General features: G+C 44.9%; 1 protein-coding gene across 1 annotated transcript in view; it reads left to right on the forward strand.

Moving 5' to 3' along the window:
• LOC115207272 (metabotropic glutamate receptor 7-like) overlaps positions 1-26,664 on the forward strand; it is a 361,353-nt gene that overhangs the window by 160,030 nt on the left and 174,659 nt on the right. The window contains exons 3-4 of the mRNA XM_029774252.1: positions 136-271; positions 3,122-3,276. Of these exons, the coding sequence (XP_029630112.1) occupies positions 136-271; positions 3,122-3,276 (291 nt within the window). The remainder of the gene's footprint in view (positions 1-135; positions 272-3,121; positions 3,277-26,664) is intronic.

Consider the following 26,664-nt stretch of genomic DNA (forward strand, 5'->3'; position numbering starts at 1 on the left):
TATCTTTTTTTTTTCTTTTTTTTTTTACAAATGTAATTTTTGTAGTTTTTAGTAGTTAGCGTTCTTCTTCCAGGTGCTTCTCCCAGTTTGAGGTACCTTACCGGAAGCTCATCATTTTCCCTCTTTCTATTTCAGGTGGGATCTGCATCGCTCAGTCCTTAAAGATCCCTCACAATCACAAGCAGGAGAACTTCGACAAGATCATCAGGCTGCTTCTGGACACTCGTTACGCCCGGGCAGTCATCCTCTTCGCCTCAGATGAGGACATACGGTATGTATCTACTCGTTTTTAGCCCTTTTAGCTAAAGCCTAGGGATTTCCGTGTGCTGGCACTCAAAGCAAGATTTTAAATATTGTTCTGGCAGCTCAAGAACTGCTGAGTCCTAGGAATTTAAAACTGAAAAGCTGAAAGAAGTTTCAGGACGATGTCAACTTAATTCCTTTCAATAATGTTTAATTTAATGCTGACACATTTTGTAGTTGGTGCCATTCTCACAGCACTATGTATCTCCTGTTCATTATCTCACCAAGCATAATGTGTGACAACGATTAAGAGGGCTAATGATGTATCCCTGTGTATGCAGAAAGGGGAGGACTCCACACACAGCAGTCAAATAGTTCCATGCGGATTAATAATGAAACAACGTATCGAACACTTTGGTCTTCATCAAAGGGTCGAATCATTGTTTCAGTAAAACCATATCTGAGCTTAGATGATATGATCACAGTCCCGTAGACTTGTCTTGTACTTTCTGCTGAACAAATCGTTTTGATCCTCAGCACCTGCTTTAAAACACTGATCGTGCGTACAGTATGTAAACCTACTATTGTAGGGAGAACAAAACCAACAACACCACAGCCATTTTACAGCAGTAAATATTGAAGTTTCAGTCTTTGTCACAGTTCTTGTGAAATTGTATTTCTGTTGTGATCGCAAGACCACAATGCAATGTGTGGTTGAGTAATTGATCTGTAGTTCCACATCAAACCGGATATAACTCAGCATCCGGTTGATTTATCTTTCAAGACAATATACAAAAACTGAGGAAATATCTCGTCACGCTATCTCTTTGTTCAGAGGAAATAGAATGGAAAAACTACCCTACGCATTGACCTTTTTCTCCCCTCTCTTTGGAGATATTCTCCCATTCCTCACTTCCCTCATCAGGTCATCCCTGATCGCTAGCTGCGTCCTCTCTGACTTCAAAATGGCCGGAGTTGTTCCCCTCCTCAAGAAACCAACACTCCACTCATCTGACGTAAAAAAAATGATAGACCTGTATCCTTACTTTCTTTTCTTTCCAAAATACTTGAGCGTGCTGTCTCTGATGAACTTTCTCGTTATCTCTCTCAGAACGGTCTTCTTAACCCTAACCAGTCAGGCTTCAAGACGGGTCACTCAACCACGACTGCTCTTCTCTTTGTCACAGAGGCTCTAGGCTCGGCCAAAGCTGACTCTCTCTCCTCTGTTCTCATCCTCCTAGATCTATCCTCTGCCTTCAATACTGTGAACCATCAGATCCTCCTCTCAACCTCTCAGGGCTGGGCGTCTCAGGCTCTTGGATTGCATCCTACCTGGCACATTGTTCCTACCAGGTGACGTGGAGAGGATCTGTGTCTGCACCACATACTCTCACTACTGTTGTCCCCCAGGGCTCGGTTCTACGCCCTCTCCTCTTCTCTCTATACACCAAGTCACTCAGCTCTGTCATATCCTCACATGGTCTCTCCTATCATTTCTATGCCGATGACAATCAACCATTCTTCTCCTTCAAGACCTCTTCCTCACAGTTGATAACTCCATAGTGTCCCCCTCTCAGAGTGCAAAGAACCTTGGCGTGACCCTGGACAACACCCTGATGTTCTCTGCAAACATCAAAGCAGTGACTCACTCCTGCAGGTTCATGCTCTACAACATCCATAACGTACGACCCTTTGCTCACATAGGAAGCGGCACAGGTCCTAATCCAGGCACTTGTCATCTCCCATCTGGACTGCTGCAACTTGCTCTTGTCTGGGCTCCCGGCCTGTGCCTTCAAACTCCTGCAACTTATCCAGAAATCTGCAGTCCGCCTGGTTTTAAACCATCCCAAGTTATCCCATGTCACCACGCTCCTACACCCTTCTCCACTGGCTTCCAGTCGAAGCTCACATCCACTACAAGACCATGGTGCTTACCTACTGAGCATCAAGAGGAACTGTCCCTCCCTACCTTCAGGCTATGCTCAAACCCTACACCCCAAACTGAGCACTCCGTTCTGCCATCCTACAGTAGGGCAGCTCTCGCTCAGCCCAGTCCAAGCTCTTCTTTGTCCTGGCACTCCAATGTTGGAACCAGCTTCCCCCTGAAGCTAGGACAGCACCCGTAAACCCTACCTCTTCAAAGAGTAACTTAAATAATCCCCTTCCTTTCCTGAACCAACACTTGTACTTCACCCGCCTAGCAGTTCTATCGTTCTAGCTCTGGCTCTACTGATAGCTATAGTATAACAATAATAGTATTAGAGGAGAAAGTGTACTTCCTGTGCCTGTGATATATACTTCCTGTGATATATGGTGGTCACACCTAGCTATCTTAAAATGAATGCATCTTAAGATGTAAGTCACTTTGGATAAAAGCTTCTGCTAAATGACCAAAAAAAATTCTATGTAAAAAATGTACATGAACATGTTACTGAGGAGTACAAGGATAATATATAATAGATACGGAGCTGTGTGACTAATTTAATAGATCAATGTGCTGTTTGAAAAACTGCTGTATGGAGCTGTGTGACTGATAGATCAATGTACTGCTTGAAAAACTGCTGTATGGAGCTGTGTGACTGATAGATCAATGTACTGTTTGAATAACTGCTGTACGGAGCTGTGTGACTGATAGATCAATGTACTGTTTGAATAACTCTGCTGTGAATCGCGTGTGTGTGTGTGTGTGTGTGTGTGTGTGTGTGTGTGTGTGTGTGTGTGTGTGTGTGTGTGTGTGTGTGTGTGGGTTTCTATGGAGTCTGGGTTGCTTGAGATGATGCATAGCAAAAAAATACACATTTCAATTTGCAATATGGACTATAATGTACTGTTCCATTCTATGCTATCCTATTCATTCTATCTGTGTGTCTGATTGCAGGGGTATCCTGAATGCCAGTAAGAGAGCTGACCAGGTGGGTCATTTCCTGTGGATCGGTTCAGACAGCTGGGGAGCCAAGAACAGCCCTGTCCATCAGCTAGAGGAAGCAGCAGTGGGAGCTGTCACTATCCTGCCAAAAAGAGCAACCATCGTCGGTAGGTTGTGCCTGCAGACTTTTAGTGGAGAGAAAAAGAAAATAAAAAAAGCTACTTGCTGTCAGTCTTCTGTCGTCTACAGTACATTCTGTAGAAGTAGACTGTATACTATCACCAATACTGTGATACTATTGTCTACTGTTGCTGTCTGTTGTCTATCTCCTACATTCTGTAGAAGTAGTGGAAGGATAGTTATGGAAGAATATTGAACGATGCAATTAAATAATCCATGCAGTATATTGCGAGATGTATTTGCAAAATATTTTTCTAGATATGATGCAAAAAAGCTATATATGATTTTACCATATTGACCAAAGCATTCAACAAATGAAGAAGACTCAGGAAACTGTAATGCAGTGCATTTGGCCAATGTACAGTAAATAATATGTACTGTCTTTCTTATGCAACACAGCTTAAAGATGTAAAAGGTCTGCCTGATATTACATGAACAAACTCATAATGCAAGTCGGCAGGTAGCCTAGTGGTTAGAGCATTGGACTGGTAACCAGAAGGTTGCAAGATTGAATCCCCGAGCTGACAAAGTAAAAATCTGTCATTCTGCCCCTGAACAAGGCAGTTAACCCACTGTTCCCCTGTAGGCTGTCATTGTAAATAAGAATTTGTTCTTAACTGACTTGCCAAGTTAAATCTTTTTTTTTTTTAAAGGCCAAAGGTCTTTTATTTGGTTCTAGAGCAACACTAATTACAGTAGCTACAACACATTGTATTTGTCACAAGCTTCATAAACAACATAAATACTTCCCAACAATACAGAGAGAAATAATTATAAAATAAAAATTCACAGAATAAACACACAATGAGTAACGATAACTTGGCTATATAAACGGGATACCAGTACCAAATCGATGTGCAGGTGTACGAGGTAATTGAGGTAGATATGTACATATACTAGGAAGGGATAAAGTGACTAGGATAGATAATAAATAGTAACAGTAGGATATGCGATGAGTGAAAAGGTCAATGCAGATAGTTAAATAGTTAACCAATAGCTACCAGGACTAACTATATAACAGTCTTAGGGCTTGGGAGTAGAAGCTGTTTAGCGTCCTGTTGGTTCAAGACTTGTTGCATCGGTACCACTTGCCGTGCGGTAGCAGAGAGAAGAGTCTAAGACTTGGGTGGCTGGAGTCTTTGACAATTTTCAGGGCCTTCCTCTGACTCTGCCTGGTATAGATGTCCTGGATGACAGGGAGCTCGGCCCCAGTGACGTACTGGATCGTACGCACTAGCCTCTGTAGTGCCTTCCGGTCGGATGCCAAGGAGTTGCCATACCATGCGGCGATGCAGCCAGTCAAGATGCTCTCAATGGTGCAGCTGTAGACATTTTTGAATTCCTAAATCTTTTCAACCTCCTGAGGGGGAAGAGGTGTTGTCGTGCTGTGTTAAATGTTTGGACTATGATAATTCCTTAGTGATGTGGACACCGAGGAACTTGAAGCTCTCGACCCGCTCCACTACAGTTTCCCGTTGATGTGGATGGTGGTGTGCTCTGCCCTTCATTTCCTGTAGTCCACGATCAGCTTCTTTGTCTTGCTGACATTGAGGGAGATGCTGTTGTCTTTGCACCACACTGGAGGGCAATATGGTGTTGAACGCTGAGCTGTAGTCAATGAACACCGTTCTCACGTAGGTCTTCCTCTTGTCCAGGTGGGATAGGGCAGTGTGGAGTGCAATAGAGATTGTGTCATCAGTGGATCTGTTGCGATGGCATGCGAATTGGAGTGGGTCCCGGGTGTTTGGGTAGATGATGTTGATTTGAGCCATGACCAGCCTTTCAAAGCATTTCATGGCTACAGATGAGAGTGCTACAGGGCGACAGTGATTTAGGTAGGTTACTTTGGCGTTTTTGGGCACAGGGACTAGGGTGGTTTGCTTGAAACATGTTGGTATTACAGAGTCAGTCATGGAGATATTGAAAATGTCAGTGAAGTCACTTGTCAGCTGGTCAGCAAAGCACACATCTTGGTAATCTGACTGAATGTTAACCTGTTTAAAGGTTTCCCTCATATCGGCTATGGCGAGTGAGATGACACACTCTGGGAAGCTCGCGGCTGGGTTTCCCTTTGTATTCCGTGATAGTTTGCAAGCCCTGCCACATCCGACGAGGATTCGACCTTAGTCCTGCATTGGCGTTTTGACTGCTTGATGGCTCGTCGGAAGTCGTAACGGGATTTCTTATAAGCATCCGGATTAGTGCCCCACTCCTTGAAAGTGGCAGCTCTATCCTTTAGATCAGTGGGGATGTAGCTTGTAATCCATGGCTTCTGGTTGGGGTATGTACGCACACTCACTGTGGAGACGACATCATCCATGCACTTAATAATGAAGCCTGTGACTGATGTGGTAAACTATGTTACTATAGTAACCTCAACGAGGAATTCCAGAACAAATTATACATGATCCTAATGATGGAAGTATTTTATCCTGAACGATCACACACAACTGTGCCATGTTTGGCTATGGGCTGGATGGTACGGTGTGTGTGTGTGTGTGTGTGTGTGTGTGTGTGTGTGTGTGTGTGTGTGTGTGTGTGTTTATGTGTGTGTGTGCAAGCTTGTGTGTGTGTGTGTGTTTTGTAGTTAGGCCTGTTAGCGAAGGCTGCCCACCGTCAGGATTAAAGAAGACCAGATCACAGCCTCTCTGATTGTGCCAGGGTGTATTTCCTATTCCCTGTTTCCTATTCCCTATTCCCTGTTTCCTATTCCCTGTTTCCTATTCCCTATTCCCTGTTTCCTATTCCATATTCCCTGTTTCCTATTCCTTGTTTCCTAATCCATATTCCCTGTTTCCTATTCCCTATACCCTGTTTCCTATTCCCTGTTTCCTATTTCCTATTCCCTGTTTCCTATTCCCTGTTTCCTATTCCCTATTCCCTGTTTCCTATTCCCTGTTTCCTATTCCCTGTTTCCTATTCCATATCCCTGTTTCCTATTTCCTATTCCCTGTTTCCTATTCCCTGTTTCCTATTCCCTATTCCCTGTTTCCTATCCCCTGTTTCCTATTACCTGTTTCCTATTTCATATTTCCTGTTTCCTATTCTCTATTTCCTGTTTCCTATTCCATATTCCCTGTTTCCTATTCCCTGTTTCCTATTCCATATTCCCTGTTTCCTATTCCATATTCCCTGTTTCCTATTCTCTATTCCCTGTTTCCTATTCCCTGTTTCCTATTCCCAATTTCCTATTCCCTGTTTCCTATTCCCTATTCCCTGTTTCCTATTCCCTATTCCCTATTTAGGGAAAGTAGTGCACTAAATAAGTAGTGCACTAAATAGGGAATAGCGTTCCATTTGGAAAGCAGACTCTGAGTCGTGCAGGGTCAAGTCTACCACTGAGTGATGTCATCAGCGCCTTAGCGAGACACTGGACGGATGAAACTGTGAGACTGAGTTGGAGTTGTTGGAGTCTCTAACCTTAAGCTACAGGGTGTAATTGGTCAGGGGAGAGCCCACAGGTGCCAAATTAATAAATAGTTTCCCTTTGATGTTTTCAGAGATACTTTTTTTTTCTTTATCGGCTAATGATTTATGGGAATGGATGTTTCCGGGGCCCTGGGGTTGGTGGGGGAGGGGGAGGACGGGAGAGAGGAGAAGGGACAGGGTTCAGTCTGGCTGAGTGAGAGGAGAGAATGATGGCTGCGGGGAATGAACTCACACACACACACACACGCACGCACACACACACACACACACACACACACACACACACACACACACACACACACACACACACACACACACACACACACACACACACACACACACACACACACACACACACACACACACACACACACACACACACACACACACACACACACACACAGGGAGTGCGTCTGAGTGAAAGAGAGAGCGACGGCTGAGGGACTCTGGGCTGCTGTGTGGTTTCACTGGACCGTCACTCTGCTCTCTCTGACTAAGAGGGAGAAAAGTCCTGCTGTTCAGCCTGCTGTGAAAAAGCTTCATGTAATGTCAATTAGGACCACAGCACAACTCTTCATCACTTGTTCTTGGGTTGGGTGGAATAACAGTTTCTTACTGTAGCAAAGAAACAAACTTGACGGATGTGTGTAGCCTAAATGATGCAAATGTTACAAGAACAAATCTTGACCTGAAATAGAAAGGCATTGCAGTCCTCATTCCCCATTCCCCAGTCCCGAGTCCCCATTCCCCAGTCCCCAGTTCCCAGTTCCCAGTTCCCAGTTCCCAGTCCCCATTCCCCAGTCCCCAGTTCCCAGTCCCCATTCCCCAGTTCCCAGTTCCCAGTTCCCAGTTCCCAGTTCCCAGTCCCCATTCCCCAGTCCCCAGTTCCCAGTCCCCATTCTCCATTCTCCATTCCCCAGTCCCCATTCCACATTCCACATTCCACATTCCCCAGTTCCCATTCCACATTCCCCATTCCCCAGTCCCCATTCCCCATTCCCCAGTCCCCATTCCACATTCCCCAGTCCCCAGTCCCCATTCCCCAGTCCCCAGTCCCCATTCCCCATTCCCCAGTCCCCAGTCCCCATTCCCCAGTCCCCATTCCCCATTCCCCATTCCCCAGTCCACATTCCACATTCCCCAGTTCCCATTCCCCATTCCCCAGTCCCCATTCCCCATTCCTCAGTCCCCAGTCCCCATTCCCCAGTTCCCATTCCTCAGTCCACATTCCACATTCCCCAGTCCCCATTCCACATTCCACATTCCCCAGTCCCTAGTCCCCATTCCCCATTCCCCAGTCCACATTCCCAAGTCCCCAGTCCTCCTAGATATATCATTGCAGCTCACAATGCACATTGTCACGAATGTATCTGACAGTGGTATGCATTGATTTTATAACAGTTACTCTCTCACAGCTATACGCCAGGCTAGCCAGGAGAAATAGCATTCCACGTCAGCTAGAAACTTCCCTGTGGTTTTAACTAAATGTGGCTTTATGACAGAGGTGCTTTGTGTTCTCTGAAGAACTCACCTGCCTATCTCAGCTCCACTCTGGAAGCATCGTGTCCGAACCCTGGAGGGGAATGAACGTCAACACTAAATGACATGACTCCTCCAGTTATTCTGCAAATAACATGTCTTTATCTATATCTGCTGAAACAGAAACACTGGGAGAAAATACACCGTTACGGTGTACTGCAGCAGAGCTAGCAGGGTGCCGCAGAATTCTATGGCACGTTATTTAAGTGTCGGCCATTGTTGCCAGAATGATGCAATTTACCACAATCTGTCACCATCTTCCACAAACGGTTGTGTCATAAGCTCAAAAACTTTTAAAGGAAGAACCACTGTAGGTGTGAATGTGTTAACATGAAAGAGGTCTGGCATAGTCGGCTGCACAGGATAGACAGAGGTTGTGTCCCTTTTGGCATCATGTTCCTCTACATAGTGCACTACTTTTCACCAGATTCCTATAAGCCCTGGTCAAATGTAAATCAAATCAAATGACATTTTTATTTGTCGCATACACATGGTTAGCAGATGTTAATGCGACTGTAGCGAAATGCTTGTGCTTCTAGTTCCGACTGTGCAGTAATATCTAACAAGTAATCTAACAATTTCACAACAACCACCTAATACACACAAGTGTAAAGGAATGAATAAGAATATGTACACATAAATATATGGATAAGCGATGGCCGTGTGGCATAGGCAAGATGCAGTAGATTGTGTACAGTACAATCCCTGTGGCTCAGTTGGTAGAGCATGGTGTGTGCAACGCCAGGGTTGTGGGTTCAATTCCCACGGGGGGCCCCCTCCAAAAAATGCATGAAATGTAGGTATTTACTACTGTAAGTCCCTCTGGATAAGAGTGTCTGCTAAATGACTAAAATATATATGAGATGAGTAATGTAGGGTATGTAAACATTATATGAAGTGGCATTGTTTAAAGTGACTAGTGATATGTTTATTACTTCCAATTTATAATTATTAAAGTGGCTAGAGATTTGAGTCAGTATGTTGGCAGCAGCCTCTCAATGTCAGTGATGGCTGTTTAACAGTCTGATGGCCTTGAGATAGAGACTGAAAAACAGCTTCTCGGTCCCAGCTTTGATGCACCTGTACGGACCTCACCTTCTGGATGATAGCGGGGTGAACAGGCAGTGGCTCGGGTGGTTGATGTCCTTGATGATCTTTTTGGCCTTCCTGTGACATCGGGTGGTGTAGGTATCCTGGAGGGCAGGTAGTTTGTCCCCGGTGATGCGTTGTGCAGACCTCACTACCCTCTGGAGAGCCTTACGGTTGTAGGTGGAGCAGTTGTCATACCAGGCGGTGATACAGCCTGACAGGATGCTCTCGATTGTGCATCTGTAAAGGTTTGGGAGTGTTTTCGGTGACAAGCCAAATTTCATCAGCCTCCTGAGGTTGAAGAGGCGCTGTTATTTTCCTGACACCACACTCTGAGGGCCCTCACCTCCTCCCTGTAGGCTGTCTCGTCATTGTTGGTAATCAAGCCTACCACTGTAGTGTTGTCTGCAAACTTGGTGATTGAGTTGGAGGCGTGCATGGCCAAGGGTGAACACAGAGTACAGAAGAGGGCTGATAACGCACCCTTGTGGGGACCCAGTGTTCAGGATCAGCGGGGTGGAGATGTTGTTTCCTACCCTCACCAAATGGGGGTGGCCCGTCAGAAAGTCCAGGACCCAGTTGCACAGGGCGAGGTCGAGACCCAGGGTCTCAAGCTTAATGACGAGTTTGGAGGGTACTATGGTGTTAAATGCTGAGCTGTAATCGATGAATAACATTCTTACATAGGTATTTCTCTTGTCCAGATGGGTTAGGGCAGTGTGCAGTGTGATTGCGTCATCTGTGGACCTATTGGGGCGGTAAGCAAATTGGAGTGGGTCTAGGCTGTCAGGTAGGGTGGAGGTGATATGATCCTTGACTAGTCTCTCAAAGCACTTCATGATGATGGAGGTGAGTGCTACGGGGTGATAGTCATTTAGCTCAGTTACCTTAGCTTTCTTGGGAACAGGAACAGCTGGTCTGCGCATGCTCTGAGGATGCGGCTAGGGATGCCGTCTGGGCCGTTAAATGTCAGTGGAACTGTATTGTCCTCAAAGCGAGCAAAGAAGAGCAAAGAAGTTGTTTAATTTGTCTGGGAGCAAGACATCGGTGTCCGCAACGGGCTAGTTAACTTTTTGTAATCCGTAATTGACTGTAGACCCTGCCGCATGCGTCTCGTGTCTGAGCCGTTAAATTGCAATTCTACTTTGTCTCTATACTGACACTTAGCTTGTTTGATTGCCTTGCGGCGGGAATAGCTATACTGTTTGCATTCAGTCATGTCATGATTAAAAGCAGTGGTTTGTGCAAAATCTGCCATCAATCCACGGTTTCTGGTTGGGGAAGGTTTTAATCATCACCGATGCACGAGAGAGAGAGAGAGAGAGAGAGAGAGAGAGAGAGAGAGAGAGAGAGAGAGAGAGAGAGAGAGATCAGAATCTTTGGTCCACTTTAAATACATGCAAAGAGATTGATGTCTCTTCTGAACACTTACCTCAGCACAGAGACTGCTGTGCCATTGTTGTGCATTTCAACTTAGTACACTTCTATGGGAAGTATTTGAGTTTTTTTTATCCCAGGGATCCACTAATCCTCAGTGTTCTTTATGTCGTTGGGTTTGGAGGATTGTGTATGTTGTGGATTTAGGTGGTTGACGTGCAGTACTCTCTGGATGCTAGTGTACAAGTTAGCTAGCTTTTGCTGTGTGACTAGCTTGCAGAACACTGGATGATATTTTGCGTACCCTCGGTGGATGCTAGCTCATACTCATGTGTTGGCTGGCTTGCAGTACTCTCTAGATTCTGACATTGCGTACCAGTTAGCTAGCCCATTCTGTGTGCGGCAGGCCTGACTTAGGGTACCCTGACTGGATGCATTGTGTACCAGTTAGCTAGCTCATGCTGTGTGACTGGCTTGCCTTGCAGTAAACGGGGTGCTTGTGTACCAGTTTGCTAGTTTTTGTTGTGTGTGGCTGCCTTGCAGTAGCCTATCTTGTGAGGCTTGTTTAACAGTTAGCTAGCTCGTTCTGTGGCTGGCTTGCCTTGCCTCACTCTTTGGATGCTTACATGTGTTTACCAGTTAGCTAGCTCGTTCTGTGGCTGGCTTGCCTTGCGTCACTCTCTGGATGCTTACATGTGTTTACCAGTTAGCTAGCTCGTTCTGTGGCTGGCTTGCCTTGCGTCACTCTCTGGATGCTTACATGTGTTTACCAGTTAGCTAGCTCGTTATGTGGCTGGCTTGCCTTGCGTCACTCTTTGGATGCTTACATGTGTTTACCAGTTAGCTAGCTCGTTCTGTGGCTGGCTTGCCTTGCGTCACTCTCTGGATGCTTACATGTGTTTACCAGTTAGCTAGCTCGTTCTGTGGCTGGCTTGCCTTGCGTCACTCTCTGGATGCTTACATGTGTTTACCAGTTAGCTAGCTCGTTCTGTGGCTGGCTTGCCTTGCGTCACTCTTTGGATGCTTACATGTGTTTACCAGTTAGCTAGCTCGTTCTGTGGCTGGCTTGCCTTGCGTCACTCTCTGGATGCTTACATGTGTTTACCAGTTAGCTAGCTCGTTCTGAATTCCCACTGGCAGCCTGTCACACTAGATAGCTCTGATGGAGGTGGTAGAGTGTTCCAAAGTGACAAACGATTAGAGAACGAGGAAGAGATGCTTTGAGTTCTGACACTGATCACGATCGCTATCTCAGCTCCCCCGTCCCACTCCCTTTGCTCATTCCCCTCTTTACTTTTCTATATTTCTTTGCACAGTGTTTCCCCGAGGGAGGGGACGACGACAACACTAGCTTCTTCCGTAGTCTTTGCTGACTATGTGACCTTATACAGTACCAGTCAAAAGTTAGGACACACCTATTCATTCAAGGGTTTTTCTTTATTTTGACTATTTTCTACATTGTAGAATAATAGTGAAGACATCAAAACTATGAAATAACACATATGGAATCAAGTATTAACCAAAAAAAGTATTAAACAAATCAAAATATATTTTATATTTGAGATTCTTTAAAGTAGCCGCCCTTTGACATGATGACAGCTTTCCACACTCTTGGCATTCTCTCAACCAGCTTCACCTGGAATGCTTTTCCAATGGTCTTGAAGGAGTTCAAATCAAACTGTATTTGTCACATGCGACGAATACAACAAGTGTAGACCTTACCATGAAATGCTTACTTACAAGCCCTTAACCAACAGTGCAGTTCAATAAGAAGAAAATATTTACCAAGTAGACTATAATAAAAAGTAATAATAAAAGTAACACGATAAGAATAACAATAACGAGGCTATATACAGGAGGCACCAGTACCGAGTCAGTGTGGAGGCTATATACAGGGGGTACCGGTACCGAGTCAGTGTGGAAGCTATATACAGGGTGCACCGGCACCGAGCAGTGTACGGGGGTACAGGCTAGTTGAGGTAATCTGTACATGTAGGTGGGGGCGAAGTGACTATGCATAGGTAACAAACAGTGAGTGTACAAAAGGGAGAGGGGGGGTCAATGTAAAACTTACGGTGGCAATTTTATGAATTGTTTCAGCAGTCTTATGGCTTTGATGAGCCTTTTGGTCCTAGACTTGGCACTCTGGTACCGCTTGCCGTGCGGTAGCAGAGAAAAAGGTCTATAACTTGGGTGACTGGAGTCTCTGACAATTTTATGGGCATTCCTCTGACACCGCCTATTATATAGGTACTGGATGGCAGGAAGCTTGGCCCAGTGATGTACTGGGCCGTTCACACTACCCTCTGTAGCGCCTTACGGTCAGATGCCGAGCAGTTGCCATACCAGGCGGTGATGCAACCTGTCAGGAGTTCCCATATTGTTGGCTGCTTTTCCTTCACTCTGCGGTCCAACTCATCCCAAACCATCTGAATTGGGTTGAGGTCGGGTGATTGTGGAGGCCAGGCCATCTGATACAGAACTCCATTACTCTCCTTGGTCAAATAGCCCTTGCACTCTTCCTCCATGCTTCACGGTGGGAACCACACATGCAGAGATCACCTACTCTGCGTCTCAGAAAGACACGGAGGTTGGAACCAAAGATACCATTTTTTGACTAACCAGACCAAAGGACAGATTTCCACCGGTCTAATGTCAGATGCTCGTGTTTCTTGGCCCAAGCAAGTCTCTTCTTATTATTGATGTCCTTTAGTAGTGGTTTATTTGCAGCAATTCGACCATGAATTGCTGATTCATGCAGTTCTCTCTGCAGTTCTCTCTGAACAGTTGATGTTGAGATGTCTGTTACTTGTCTGTTACTTGAACTCTGTGAAGCATTTATTTGGGCTGTAATCTGAGGTGCAGTTAACTCTAATGAACTTATTTTCTGCAGTAAAGGTAACTCTGGGTCCTTTCCTGTGGCGGTCCTCATGAGAGCCAGTTTCATCATAGTGCTTGATGGTTTTTATGACTGCACTTGAAGAAACTTTCAAAGTTCTTGAAATGTTCCATATTGACTGACCTTCATGTCTTAAAATAATGATGGACTGTAGTTTCTCTTTGCTTATTTGAGTTGTTCTTTCCATAATATGGACTTGGTCTTTAACCAAATAGGGCTATATTCCTTATACCAACCCTACGTTGTCACAACACAACTGATTGGCTCAAACGCATTAAGAAGAAATGAAATTCCACAAATTAAGACATAACAAGGCACACCTGTTAATTGAAATGCATTCCAGGTGACTACCTCATGAAGCTGGTTGAGAGAATGCCAAGAGAGTGCAAGGCTGTCATCAAGGCAAAGGGTGGCTACTTTGAAGAATCTCAAATCTCAAATATCCTCCGCACACTCCACTGGCTTCCAGTTGAAGCTCGCATCTGCTACAAGACCATGGTGCTTGCCTACGGAGCTGTGAGGGGAACAGCACCTCCGTACCTTCAGGCTCTGATCAGTCCCTACACCCAAAGAAGGGCACTGCGTTCATCCACCTCTGGCCTGCTCGCCTCCCAACCTCTGCGGAAGCACAGTTCCCGCTCAGCCCAGTCAAAACTGTTCGCTGCTCTGGCACCCCAATGGTGGATCAAGCTCCCTCACGACGCCAGGACAGCGGAGTCAATCACCACCTTCCGGAGACACCTGAAACCCCACCTCTTTAAGGAATACCTGGGATAGGATAAAGTAATCCTTCTTACCCCCCCCCCCCCCAAAAAAAAAAAAAGATATAGATGTACTGTGGTTGTTCCACTGGATATCATAAGGTGAATGCATCAATTTGTAAGTCGCTCTGGATAAGAGCGTCTGCTAAATGATGTAAATGTAAAATGTAAATGAAATATGAAGTAAATTTTGATTTGTTTAACAGTTTTTTGGTTACTACATTATTCCATATGTGGTATTGCATAGTTTTGAGGTCTTCAATATTATTCAAAAATTTAGAAAATAGTAAAAAAAAAAAAATGTACTTCAATGAGTAGGTGTGTCCAAACTTTTGACTGGTACCTTATGTGACCCTTCTGTGTAAGTATTCATTTTAGCCCAACTAGTTTGTTTTTTATTAAATGTTTTAATTTAACTCTTTTAACTAGGCCGCCCGAAACAACTTTTTCTGGTGAAGTTGCATGGAAAAACACTTGAACCTTCCATCCTACTGACTTCCAGTATCTCAGAAGAACCATTGGTTCACAACGTTTTCAAACATTCTGAAATTAGGACTTCACTTCAATCTTAATTTAACAAGACAGTCATTGTCTCCCTTCAACTTCGTCTCATGGCATTTCATCCTTCCTATTTAGTCACTATTCAGTTATTAGAATCCCGGCTTGCTACTGACTTTAACAGTGACCCCCGGCTGTGTGTGTTTTGGCCTCTTGTTGTTGTTTTAGATGAGGTTCTACAGCAAGGTTCTCTCTAATTGTTGTTGTTTTAGATAAGGTTCCACAGCAAGGTTCTCTGTAATTGTTGTTCTTTTAGATGAGGTTCTACAGCAAGGTTCTCTGTAATTGTTGTTGTTTTAGATAAGGTTCTACAGCAGGGTTCTCTCTAATTGTTGTTGTTTTAGATGAGGTTCTACAGCAAGGTTCTCTCTAATTGTTGTTGTTTTAGATGAGGTTCTACAGCAGGGTTCTCTCTAATTGTTGTTGTTTTAGATGAGGTTCTACAGCAAGGTTCTCTCAAATTGCTGTTGTTTTAGATGAGGTTCTACAGCAGGGTTCTCTTTAATTGTTGTTTTAGATGAGGTTCTACGCGAAGTTTCTCTCTAATTGTTGTTGTTTTATATGAGGTTCTACAGCAAGGTCCTCTCTAATTGTTGTTGTTTTAGATGAGGTTCTACGGGAAGTTTCTCTCTAATTGTACCCAGGGTCCTCAGTTAGAGCTCTATCAACCCCCTCTGCCACACAGAATGCACGTATACGTATGGACGCACACACGTACTGCTTTCATAGAGGGTTTACACAGTATTTTGCCTTTATTGAATGGGGGCGGCAGGTAGCCTAGTGGTTAGAGCTGTTGGACTCGTAACCGTAAAGGTTGCAAGATCGAATCCCCGAGCTGACAAGGTGCAAATCTGTTGTTCTGCCCCTGAACAAGGGGCATAACTGTTCCTAGGCTGTCATTGAAAATAAGAATTTGTTCTTAACTGACTTGCCTAGTTAAATAAAGAGATATATATATATAAAAATGTTTATATGACTCCCTTACAAACAAGCCTGTTTTTATCACATTATTGCCTGCATACATATACGTCCTGTGTGCTTGCTGGTATGCTGGAGACGAGTGGTAGTAGTGGTGTGCATATGTAGGTGGCTGTCTATTTTAATAAATCTATTGAGAATATACACCATCAAAAAATAAATCTATTATTAATTTGTTTAGGCAGGTCCTAAGAAACATTATAACACTAATGAAATGTATTTTCAAAAGAATAGAATATCATATTATGAATTTAATTAGCAGTAATTCTTTTTTTTATGGGTCTGTGCAGCCAAGGATGCGCCATCCAAATGAAATAAATATTTTGCCGTTCTGTTCATTAAACAGACATGAAATCCCTACCCGATCACTGTCAACACACAGCCTATATTTTATAGTAAGAATACAATGGAATATAACTTGTGTCACGGGAATGTGTGGATCTGCTGTCATATAAAAAAAAGTGATATTTTGAAAAAGCTCAAAACCCATGCATTTTTGATCCACGTTTCATCTCTTTCCTACCCTCACACGATCAGAGAGCAGGCGTACGGTCTTATCTTCATGATGATACAAATATAACATAATAACAATCCTATTTTCAAAAGTACCTGAGTCAAAGTGTTCACAACTGAGAGCTTTTGGAATAGTGTATACGCAATCAAGCAGGATAATGCAAACAGATAAGCAAGATGCCTACACTTGATTTCGGCTACGTTATTGCAAGCACTAAATGTTTATGATCAGTGGTAGATGAGGAAACAAATAAGGCGCCTTCAGATAGTATTCACACTCCTTGACTTTTTTTCATATTTATGTTGTGTTACTTCCTGAATTTATAGTGGATTAAATTGAGATTGTGTGTCACTGGCCTACACATAATACCCCGATATGTCAAAGTGGAATTATGTTTTTAGACATTTTTACAAATTAATTAAAAATGAAAAGCTGAAATGTCTTGAGTCAATTAGTATTCAAATCCTTTGTGTGTAATAACAGTGTGTAACATGATGTTTTAATGACTACCTTATCTCTGTGCCCCACACATACAACTATCTGTAAGGTCCCTCAGTTGAGCAGTGAATTTCAACCACAAATTCAACCACAAAGACCAAGGGGGGTTTTCCAATGCCCTCGAAAGAAGGACACCTATTGGTAGATTGGTACATTTACGTAATTTAGCAGACGCTCTTATCCTGAGCGACTTACAAATTGGTGCATTCACCTTATGATATCCAGTGGAACAACCACTTTACAATAGTACATCTATATCTTTTTTTTTGGGGGGGGGGGTAGTTGTTAATTACATTTTCGATGGTGTATCAATACACCCAGTAACTAGATACAGGCATCCTTCCTAACCATGAGGCCAATGGTGACATAAAAAATGAGTTTAATGGCTGTGATAGGAGAACACTGAGAATGGATCAATAACATTGTAGTTACTCCGCAATATTAACCTAAATGACAGAGTGAAAAGAAGGAAGCCTGTACAGAATACAAATATTCCAAAACATGCTTCCTGGCACTAAAGTAATACTGCTAAAGAAATTGTGGTAAAACAATTAACACATTACTGAATACCGCTCTCCATATTTTCAAGCACAGTAGTGGTTGGATCATGTAAATCGGTATGCTTGCAATCGTTAAGGATTGAGGAATTTCTCAGGATAAAAAAAAGAAAAGGAAATAGAGCTAAGAAACAGGCAAAATCCTAGAGGAAAACCTGGTTCAGTCTGCGTTCCTTTCACCTTTTCATCAGGACAATAACCTAAAACATAAGGTCAAATATACACTGGAGTTGCTTACCAAGAAGACAGTGTCGTGACGTTGTATTAGTTAAAGTGACGACTGCTGCTCATCGAATGATTAACGGTTTATAATTGCGTGATTAAATGAATTAAGCAATGAATCAAGCAATTATTAACTCATTAACCTGGGGCACCATGGGAACATTGTTTTGATTGAGTTTCTATTTCCCAAATTAACTCAAAGGATATCAGAATATCGATTACAACAGTTGCTAAACTAATCAATTTCCTCTACAGTCTCATAATCTGAACGTCGTACAATCCGGGAATCTGCACGGACCCGGGCTTTACCACTGAATTTACCACACCAATCTTAGTTGATTATTTATTTACTAGCAAGCTAAAATGATGATAAAAATACACATACACAAAACACAGTCTAGCTATTGATTAGGACTTAGTATAACGGGCCAACACACTATGGCGCTTGTTACCCAAAATGGGTATTTTAAAGAGAGAGAAATAAAGGAAGTACACGAGAGAAATATACATTTGGGTTCATTTGTCAGCCATGCTTATTTAACTAGCCTCGCCCCGAACTGCCGCTCTTATGGGTCAGAATATAATGATGTAATTACGTGTTGGAGGTCTCAGGTGGGAAGCTCCGCGTGGGTCGTTTAGGCTTCTAAATGACGCACTTCTCCGGCGCAACTCTCTGGTTGTCCTCACGATGTCAGTGTCCTTCTTGGCTAAATGGTCTGATCCCTCGCCCTTGATCTGAAAGGGGTCTTCTGAGGACAGACAGCTCTGTAGCTCAGAGCTCACAGCTTCGGCCCGAACGGGGTCGATACCACGATTCAATGGAGAGTGGAGGCTGGGTGGTTCAGCTTGAATTCACCCGCTTAGACACAGCTACTTGTCCGTAGCTCGTGTAGAAAAAGATTTCTTTGTCTTCAACCTTGTGTTTCGTTTTGGGGTTCGTCGACTTTGTTAGACCTTAGCTGCAGCTTGGGGTCAATTAGTCTCCTATGTTAATTCTTCACTCTCCTGTCTTATACCCTCGGGTCAGAAGTGGGTGTAACCGCCTTTAGGGCAATTCTCTGGGCGGACCAAGTAAAGGGGGCAAGGCTTTGGCTCTAGAAAATATCCAATTTTAGACACTAACTTCACATTTCATCTTTACCAAAACATTCTGTTTGATTTGGATATTTTCTACACAACGTACAATGTATAAACATCAGGCATATACTGGGAAAACTCTTAAAGGTACAATGTTTTCATAATAACGTCATCTCTTAACCTTTAAAAACAAATACAAAAGTTACATACATTTTACTATTCCACTTTTCGTCATAACCACCATTGTGGCTGATGGAAACCATTGTTCCAAAGTCCCTTTATTGCATGTTTAATGTTCTGAGGCCAGTTCTCCATTGTTAGGACAAAGGAATTTCTCTGTGGCCTAAGTTTATTATGGGCATGAGGTGTCATAAAACCCCCACATCTTCAGACCCCTAGATCTCTCCTCCTCTGTTGGGGGTTTGGGAGATAATCTGTAGGGTGGTGGTCTCCTGTACCCTGACCTGATCAGGACAGTCATGATAGTCCCCCTCTGGTAGGTTCAACTTGGAATGATTCTGCATGTTGCAACCCACCATAAGAATGATCATCGGATGTCCTGGTCTGTGGATCATCAGAGCAGCCCCCCCCCCCCCTTTGGTGGTTCACCCTGGTAGGCTTTCCGCAAGCTGTGGATCACCACCAGAATGGACCTAGGAGGTCTGGCAGTGGCTCTGTGTTCCGGCCCGTCGTCCGGTTATCCCGGTTAGTGGACCTAGGCAGTAACTTGGCAGACGTTAATAACGCACAACACTCAGGCAATACATCATTACATTTCCTCCCCAAACGAACATAAAAGTATACAAAATATGTCTACCACACCTTAATCATCTAATATGGACTATGTTCTATATATGTCCAAGGCCTTGGCTAAATAGCTCTATCATGGCATTGTCTCTAATGTCATGTCTAGGTTGATCCTACTTGCAGGTGGGTAGTTAAGGCACTTGGAAAAACTTGGCCCCTGAAGGCCAAAGCTTACATTAGGGACATTACTGGGCTGACCTAGCGAGTTCCGGAGAGGAGGCTGGGACTGGGCCCTGTAAGAGGGTTTCCGGATCCATTGCCACCTTTCCAAAAATCGGGATCGCTTCCGTCCCACGGGTGATCCTAGTATAAGACCTCATTAGGTCTTCCATTGCACGTGTGCGCCTGTGTACGTAGTAGGTCGCGCCAAAATCCTACATTGAGAACCGTTTTCAATCTATAGATATTCTCCAGTTCAACAACCGGCAGCATCAGTAGAAAACCCACTTCATTACGATCAACATCAACGTGTATTGGGATGGCCGACCCCAGACTATAGGCCAAATGTGATTGTAACGGCCTTAGTGTGGTTGAAGTAGCTGAGGTCAATATGTCGTGCACCATTGAGAGGGGCACTAGATATGAGGGGATTCTATTCATGGCCAAGTGGTCCATAGAAGAGTTAACTTCACGGAGAAAATCCTCCAGTAACAATCGAACCAATTGGACATGGGCATAGTCATGGTTCATGACCTCTGCTAGCTTTCCTACAGACAGGATAGTTTTGTTCAGGAGAGTAGCGTGTGTGTTGACCACCAGAATAGTGTCCTGGAGAGACTTTCCCACATGTTGCAACCTAAGGGCCTGTGCCTTCATCTGCTGCTGGATAAGTGGCATCTCTTCAGTAATCTCCCTAACATTCCTCTTGACTGTGGCTAGACTGACTGCGTTGACGGCAGTGGTACCTAGGGCAAATAGTGACCCTACGGCTGCCCCTATCGATAGTAGCGCCCCGACAAATCGTTTTTCTCGCCTGGGCTCAGCTAGTTCTGACTGGGTTACTGTGAACTTTTGGAGTTGGGCCAACATATGGGCAGTGTCTAGCTGGGCGTGCTTAATTGCCTGGCTGGTCCAGTCAGCCCCGGCCCAACTCAAATGCGCCGCAGGTGGAATGTGTTGGCGGTACACATTCTCTGCATCTAGGCGGACATATACCCTCTGCGTGTGTACTCTGCAGTTAGTTATGAGGAGTCCTGGATCGTCGCGGAGAACGATTCCCGTAGGGGGTCCGTTCGTGATTACGTCTGCTGGGTTGGTTTTGACCAGGGCGCAGAGTGTCAGGATCATCCAAAGGAACTCCATCCTACAGAAACGCATAATCGGAGATTGTTGGATTATTTCAGTTGTTTGTATTCGTAAACAAAAATTGTTTTGACAACTATTTTTCTGTTTTTCTTATTTTTAATCAGTACAGCGCAGGACGATATCACTAGTGACAACAGATGTATATCTGGTAGCTGGGAAGAGAATAAAAGATATTAGGTGCAACGTACTGGTCTCCTGGAAGGGATCAGCTGAGGGTACTTAAGAATTTTCTTAGTACCTCTGGTTTTTGCTAGGGTTTTTATCTATTCGGTGCTGGCTAGCACCCCTTCTATTCCCATGGGGGGAGTGTACAACTTGATTTGGTTCCGGTGGACCCACTTTAATGTGGCGTTTTGTCGACCTTTGCTGATTTTGATCTGGTAAGCTACAGGTGATAGCTTCACCACAATCTCGTGTGGCCCCGTCCAGTGGGGCAGGAACTTTTTTGCGACGCCCGCGGGTTTGGTGTATATGTAGTACCACACCTTATCTCCGACCTCGAACACCTGGTGTGAGGCTTTTTTGTCATAATAGGTCTTGTCACCTTCTGCACTTCTTTCCAATTGTCCTTGAGCGTACGCAAAGGTAGTCTGGAGATGGTTCCGCAAGTCGGTCACGTATTGGTGAGCCGTGTAGGCGGTGGCTGCGGCGACATCTCCCGGTTGGTACAGGAGATGCAGTGGAAGGGTCATTTGCCGGCCCGTCATCATCTCAAAGGGTGTCATTCCCGTAGACCTGTTGCGTGTGTCTCTGATTGCCATCAGTACCAATGGGAGTTTGAGGTCCCAATCTTTGTGGTTGGCTGCCACATATTTCCTCAAGATTCTGACAATTGATTGGTTGCTCCTTTCTACCCCCCCCGAGCTCCTAGGGTGGTACGCGATGTGGAGTTTAGCTTTGACTCCCAGGAGCTTCCACAGTTCGGTCATTACAGCTGCCGAAAAGTGGGTTCCTCTGTCGCTGTCCACGGTTTCTCCTGGCAGGCCGAAACGACTGAAAACGTGGTTCAGCAAAAGAACGGCAGTGGTTTCCACTGTGTCATTGGTCGCCGGCAGGCACTCCACCCACTTTGTGAAAGCGCAAGTCACTGTGAGGAGGTACTTGTTGCCTCTGGCAGACCTGGCAACTGGGCCGACCCAGTCGATCTGGATCGAGCTCCAGGGGTAAGACACACCCTTGGGTTGCAGGGGTGCTCTGTGAAGTGGCTTGGTGGGTTGAAACTGGCAGCAAACTAGACACCCCCTCACGTATCGTGCCACGTCTTGTTCCATGTGAGGCCAGTGGGCCACCTGTCGCAATGTTTCACATGTAGCCTTGACCCCCCTATGGCCTCCACATGGCTCGTCGTGGGCATGAGCTATCATTATCCCCCTCTGTGTTTCAGGAACCACCCACCTTCGAGCGGTGTCGGTTTCTGAAACATACACCAATAGGTCATCTACAAGTGTGAGGTGCTGTTTAGTTGCGTACAGCGAACGCAAGTCGTGTGAACCTGCCAAAGCCAGTTCGGACACTGGATGGTTGACAGGATCCGACAGGAATGCCATCAACGTGGCGAGGGACTCATCTTGGTGTTGCATTGCTACCAGGTCGCCATTCATGAATGAATGCGTTAGCAACACACTATGTTTGTGCGACGACGTTTTTCGTGGTGCTACATGGCTACGCGTTACCGCAGACACCATAGCTTCCTCAGTGGGTTTTTCGTCTCGAGCAGCAAACACCCAAGGGGTGCCGTGAATTGCACCAGATTTCGCCATGCTGTCAGCATGGTCGTTGCCAAGTTTGTCACGACCAGGTGATTTGGAGTGTCCCTTGACTTTCTTCCAATACACCTGTATGTCGTGTTTGGTGATGAGGTCATCACAAGCTAGAATGAGCTCTTTGTTTTTCACCTCTTTACCACTTGAAGTAGTCATGTGCTTTTGTTTCCAAAACGGCAAGTGGCATAAGAAGGTGAGTCTCGCGTAGTTTGAGTCGGTGCAGATTGCCAGTTCTGCCAATTCGTGTTTCACCGCTGTTTGCAGGGTGATCAGCACGCCAGCCACTTCTGCAAACTGGCTGGTCTTGTTGCCAAGCTGAAATTGAAGTGGTTTGCACGGAATGTCGTTGTGCCATACCAATCCCACCCCAGCTTGCAAGTGGTCTAGATGGCGGTAAGAACAGCCATCTACAAATGCCATCGGCATGTCGAGACACACGTTCTCTTCGAAATAGTGATGGTTCGAAGGCAATGGCGGAGCGATGTCACGCGGGGGTGGTCCGGAGTCGGTTTCATCGTCACCACAGTGTTGACACACCGCCAAAGCACTGCCCAAAGGCAGGTTCTTTGCTTTTGCGTAGTTGATTACTACATCATGGCTCTGCAGCGTCATGAGCCAAGCCGCTATCCTGCTGTTGTGTACAGCACCCTCACGGATTCGTTGGCTTTTCAGAAAAGTCACAGGCTGGTGACATGTTTCTATGATCACATTTTGTCCGCCGACATAACTGGTGAAGTGTTTGATCGCCCAGACTGTCGACAGCAGCGCTTTTTCGCAGTCTGAGTATTTGTGTTCGGCGGGGTTGTGAGTTTTGCTCGCGTTTGTCTTGGTCGTATTTTTGGTACAACCCAGCGCTAAGGCAGTGCTCTGAGAAACCGACTTCCAAAAAGAATGTCTTGTCTTTGTTGGGGTATACCAGGCAGGGTGCTTCGCAAAGCAGGTTTTTCAAGGAAGCCACCGCTTCGTTGTGAGTGACATCCCAAACGAATGGGGTGTCTTTCTGAAGAAGGTGAGTCAACGGTTTTGACAAGTCGGCGTAGTTTTCGATGAATTGACGGGAGTAATTACATACTCCCAAGAAGCTTCGCACCTCGTGAAGGTTTGTAGGTGTTTTGATGTTGCGGACTGCTTGGATTCGGTTAGACTGTGGCAGGATGCCCTCGGCACCCACCAGAAGCCCAACGTAGTTTACCTTGGTCCTGCACCATTGTCCTTTCATGATGGCCAACTTAGCCCCTGCAGTCCCGAGTTGGGTGAGAACGTGGTCCATTTCATTGAGGTGATGTGACCAAGTCTCACTTCTCATGAAAACGTCGTCCACGTAAATTATCGTCCCCCTAGAGGCTGCGTCTGGCATCGCCTTGTGCAGGAAGATGTTGAACTCTGAGGGGGAGTTCGCATACCCGAATGGGCAACGATTGAACGTGAAGAGCTTGTTCGAGAAAGAGAAAGCCAACTTGTGTTGGTCACGCGGGTCGACTGTCATGGTCCAGAAACCATTTGCCACGTCGACGGTGGAGAAGTACTTGGCGTTTGCCACCTTTGGCAACTCTTGGTCGAGCTGTGTCATTGGCCAACGAGACAACGGAACCAGTTTGTTGAGTTGTCTATAGTCAATGGTAAGACGCCATTTACCCGTTGGTTTCAGAACGGGCCACACGGGAGCGCTGTACGTACTGTTACATTCCCTGATTATCCGTTTAGCTAATAAGGAATCGATAATCTCTTGTACTGCTGCGTATGCTGCGAGCGGGATTTTGTATTGTCTAACGAACGTAGGAGTGGCTCCGGGTGGCGTAGGAATACGCACCACATGGATACCCGTAACCCCGCAATCCAGCGAGTCTGTCGACCAGATCTCACTGTGTTTGTTAACCTCTCTCGGGTATGTGGGACGATTTCGTCCCACCTACGTAACAGCTACTGAAATTCCAGTGGCGCGATTTTTGAATCGTTAGAAATACTATTACTTCAATTTCTCAAACATATGACTATTTTACAGCTATTTAAAGACAAGAATCTCGTTAATCTAACCCCACTGTCCGATTTCAAAAAGGCTTTACAACGAAAGCAAAACATTAGATTATGTCAGCAGAGTGCCCAGCCAGAAAAAATCAGACAGCCATTTTTCAAGCTAGCATATAATGTCACAAAAACCCAAACCACAGCTAAATGCAGCACTAACCTTTGATGATCTTCATCAGATGACACACCTAGGACATTGTGTTATACAATACATGCATGTCTGTTCAATCAAGTTCATATTTATATCAAAAAACAGCTTTTTGCATTAGCATGTGACGTTCAGAAAACGCATAACCCCCGGCAAACTTCCGTTGAATTTACTAACAGTTTGCTAAATTACTCACGATAAACGTTCACAAAAAGCATAACAATTATTTTAAGAATTATAGATACATTACTCCTCTATGCACTCGATATGTCCGATTTTAAAATAGCTTTTCGGATGAAGCACATTTTGCAATAATCTAAGTACATAGCCCGGCATTACAGGGCTAGCTATTTAGATACCCACCCAGGTCAGCATCCACCAAAATCACATTTCCTATAAGAAAAATGTTCTTACCTTACTTGTTCTTCATCAGAATACACTGCCAGGACTTCTACTTCAATAACAAATGTTGGTTTGGTCCCAAATAATCCATCGTTATATCCAAACAGCGACGTTTTGTTCGTGAGTTCTAGAATGCTTCTTCGCGGTCCCGCGCATGGCGCATTGGCGTGTCAAAAATGTCTAACTATTCCATTACCGTACTTCGAAGCATGTCAACCGCTGTTTAAAACCAATTTTTATGCCATTCAACTCGTAGATTAGTGATAATATTCCGACCGGGAGTATGCATTGAGCCTAAACAGCCGAATAAAATTTCTCCTCAGAAGCGACTCATGCACGCGCATCATTCAAAGGTCATCGGAGCATCCACTTACAAAAGGCGATAATCTGTTTCAACCTGAGGCTCCCTCGTAAACCTTCAGTTATTTCGCGGGCTCTGAGAGCCTATTGGAGCCCTGGGAATTGTCACGTTACAGCTAAGATCCTTACTTTTCAATAAAAAGATGCAAGACGCACGACTCCTTGTCAGACAGGGTACTTCCTGCTTGAAACCTTGTCAGGTTTTTGCCTGCCATAGGAGTTCTGTTATACTCACAGACACCATTCAAACAGTTTTAGAAAATTCAGAGTGTTTTCTATCCAAACCTGAACAATAATATGCATATTCTAGCTTCTGAGTTGGTGTAGGAGGCAGTTAAAAATGGGAACATATTTTTTCCAAAATTCTCAATACTGCCCCCTACCCCAAACAGGTTAAACAATTCTCTCAACTGATGGCGTTCAGTGTCATTGACAAGAGCATCAGCCTCCGACAGTAGTTGTATTACCTGTGCATGGAAACCAGGATATGGTTCGGCGACATTGTACAGGTCTTCATCGGGTGGTGACGGCATGTCACCTTTGGAAGAGTCATCGGTTGTTTCCTCACAAGAGTGTACTTCGCATGCAGGAGGAGACGCAATATCATCCTCCGTGACGATGGAGTATATTAACAGGTTGCTGTCAGGATCGACATCCAGCCGGAATGCCGATGTGTCGTCCAGTGGCAATACAGAAGTTAATGCTATTGCTTTTGACTGACAAGTAAACAGCGTACCTCCCTCGCCATCTAGGTCTAGGGAGGACGGAAGAGGCCCAATCACAGGAACAACTAGTTCAAAATCATGGAAGGCGTAATCGATCAATGTTCCTAGCTGAGTGTGCACAGGAATGGAAATATCCGCTTGAGTCAGATTTTGTACCAGGAGGTAAGTGGATCTAGCGGTTAGTTCCAACAGTGGGTTGCCATTGATAGTTAGCCCCAAGTCGAATAGTTTTGGGGAGGGTTGGAAGAACGCAGTGGTGCCTTCCATCCGGTATCCAGGCGCCAGGTTCAGTCTTACAGAAACCTCTGTGGTTCTTGCCGGTATCAACATGGCGGACTCAGT

This window comes from Salmo trutta, chromosome 14 (genome assembly GCF_901001165.1).
Source record: "Salmo trutta chromosome 14, fSalTru1.1, whole genome shotgun sequence".
Taxonomy (NCBI): domain Eukaryota; kingdom Metazoa; phylum Chordata; class Actinopteri; order Salmoniformes; family Salmonidae; genus Salmo; species Salmo trutta.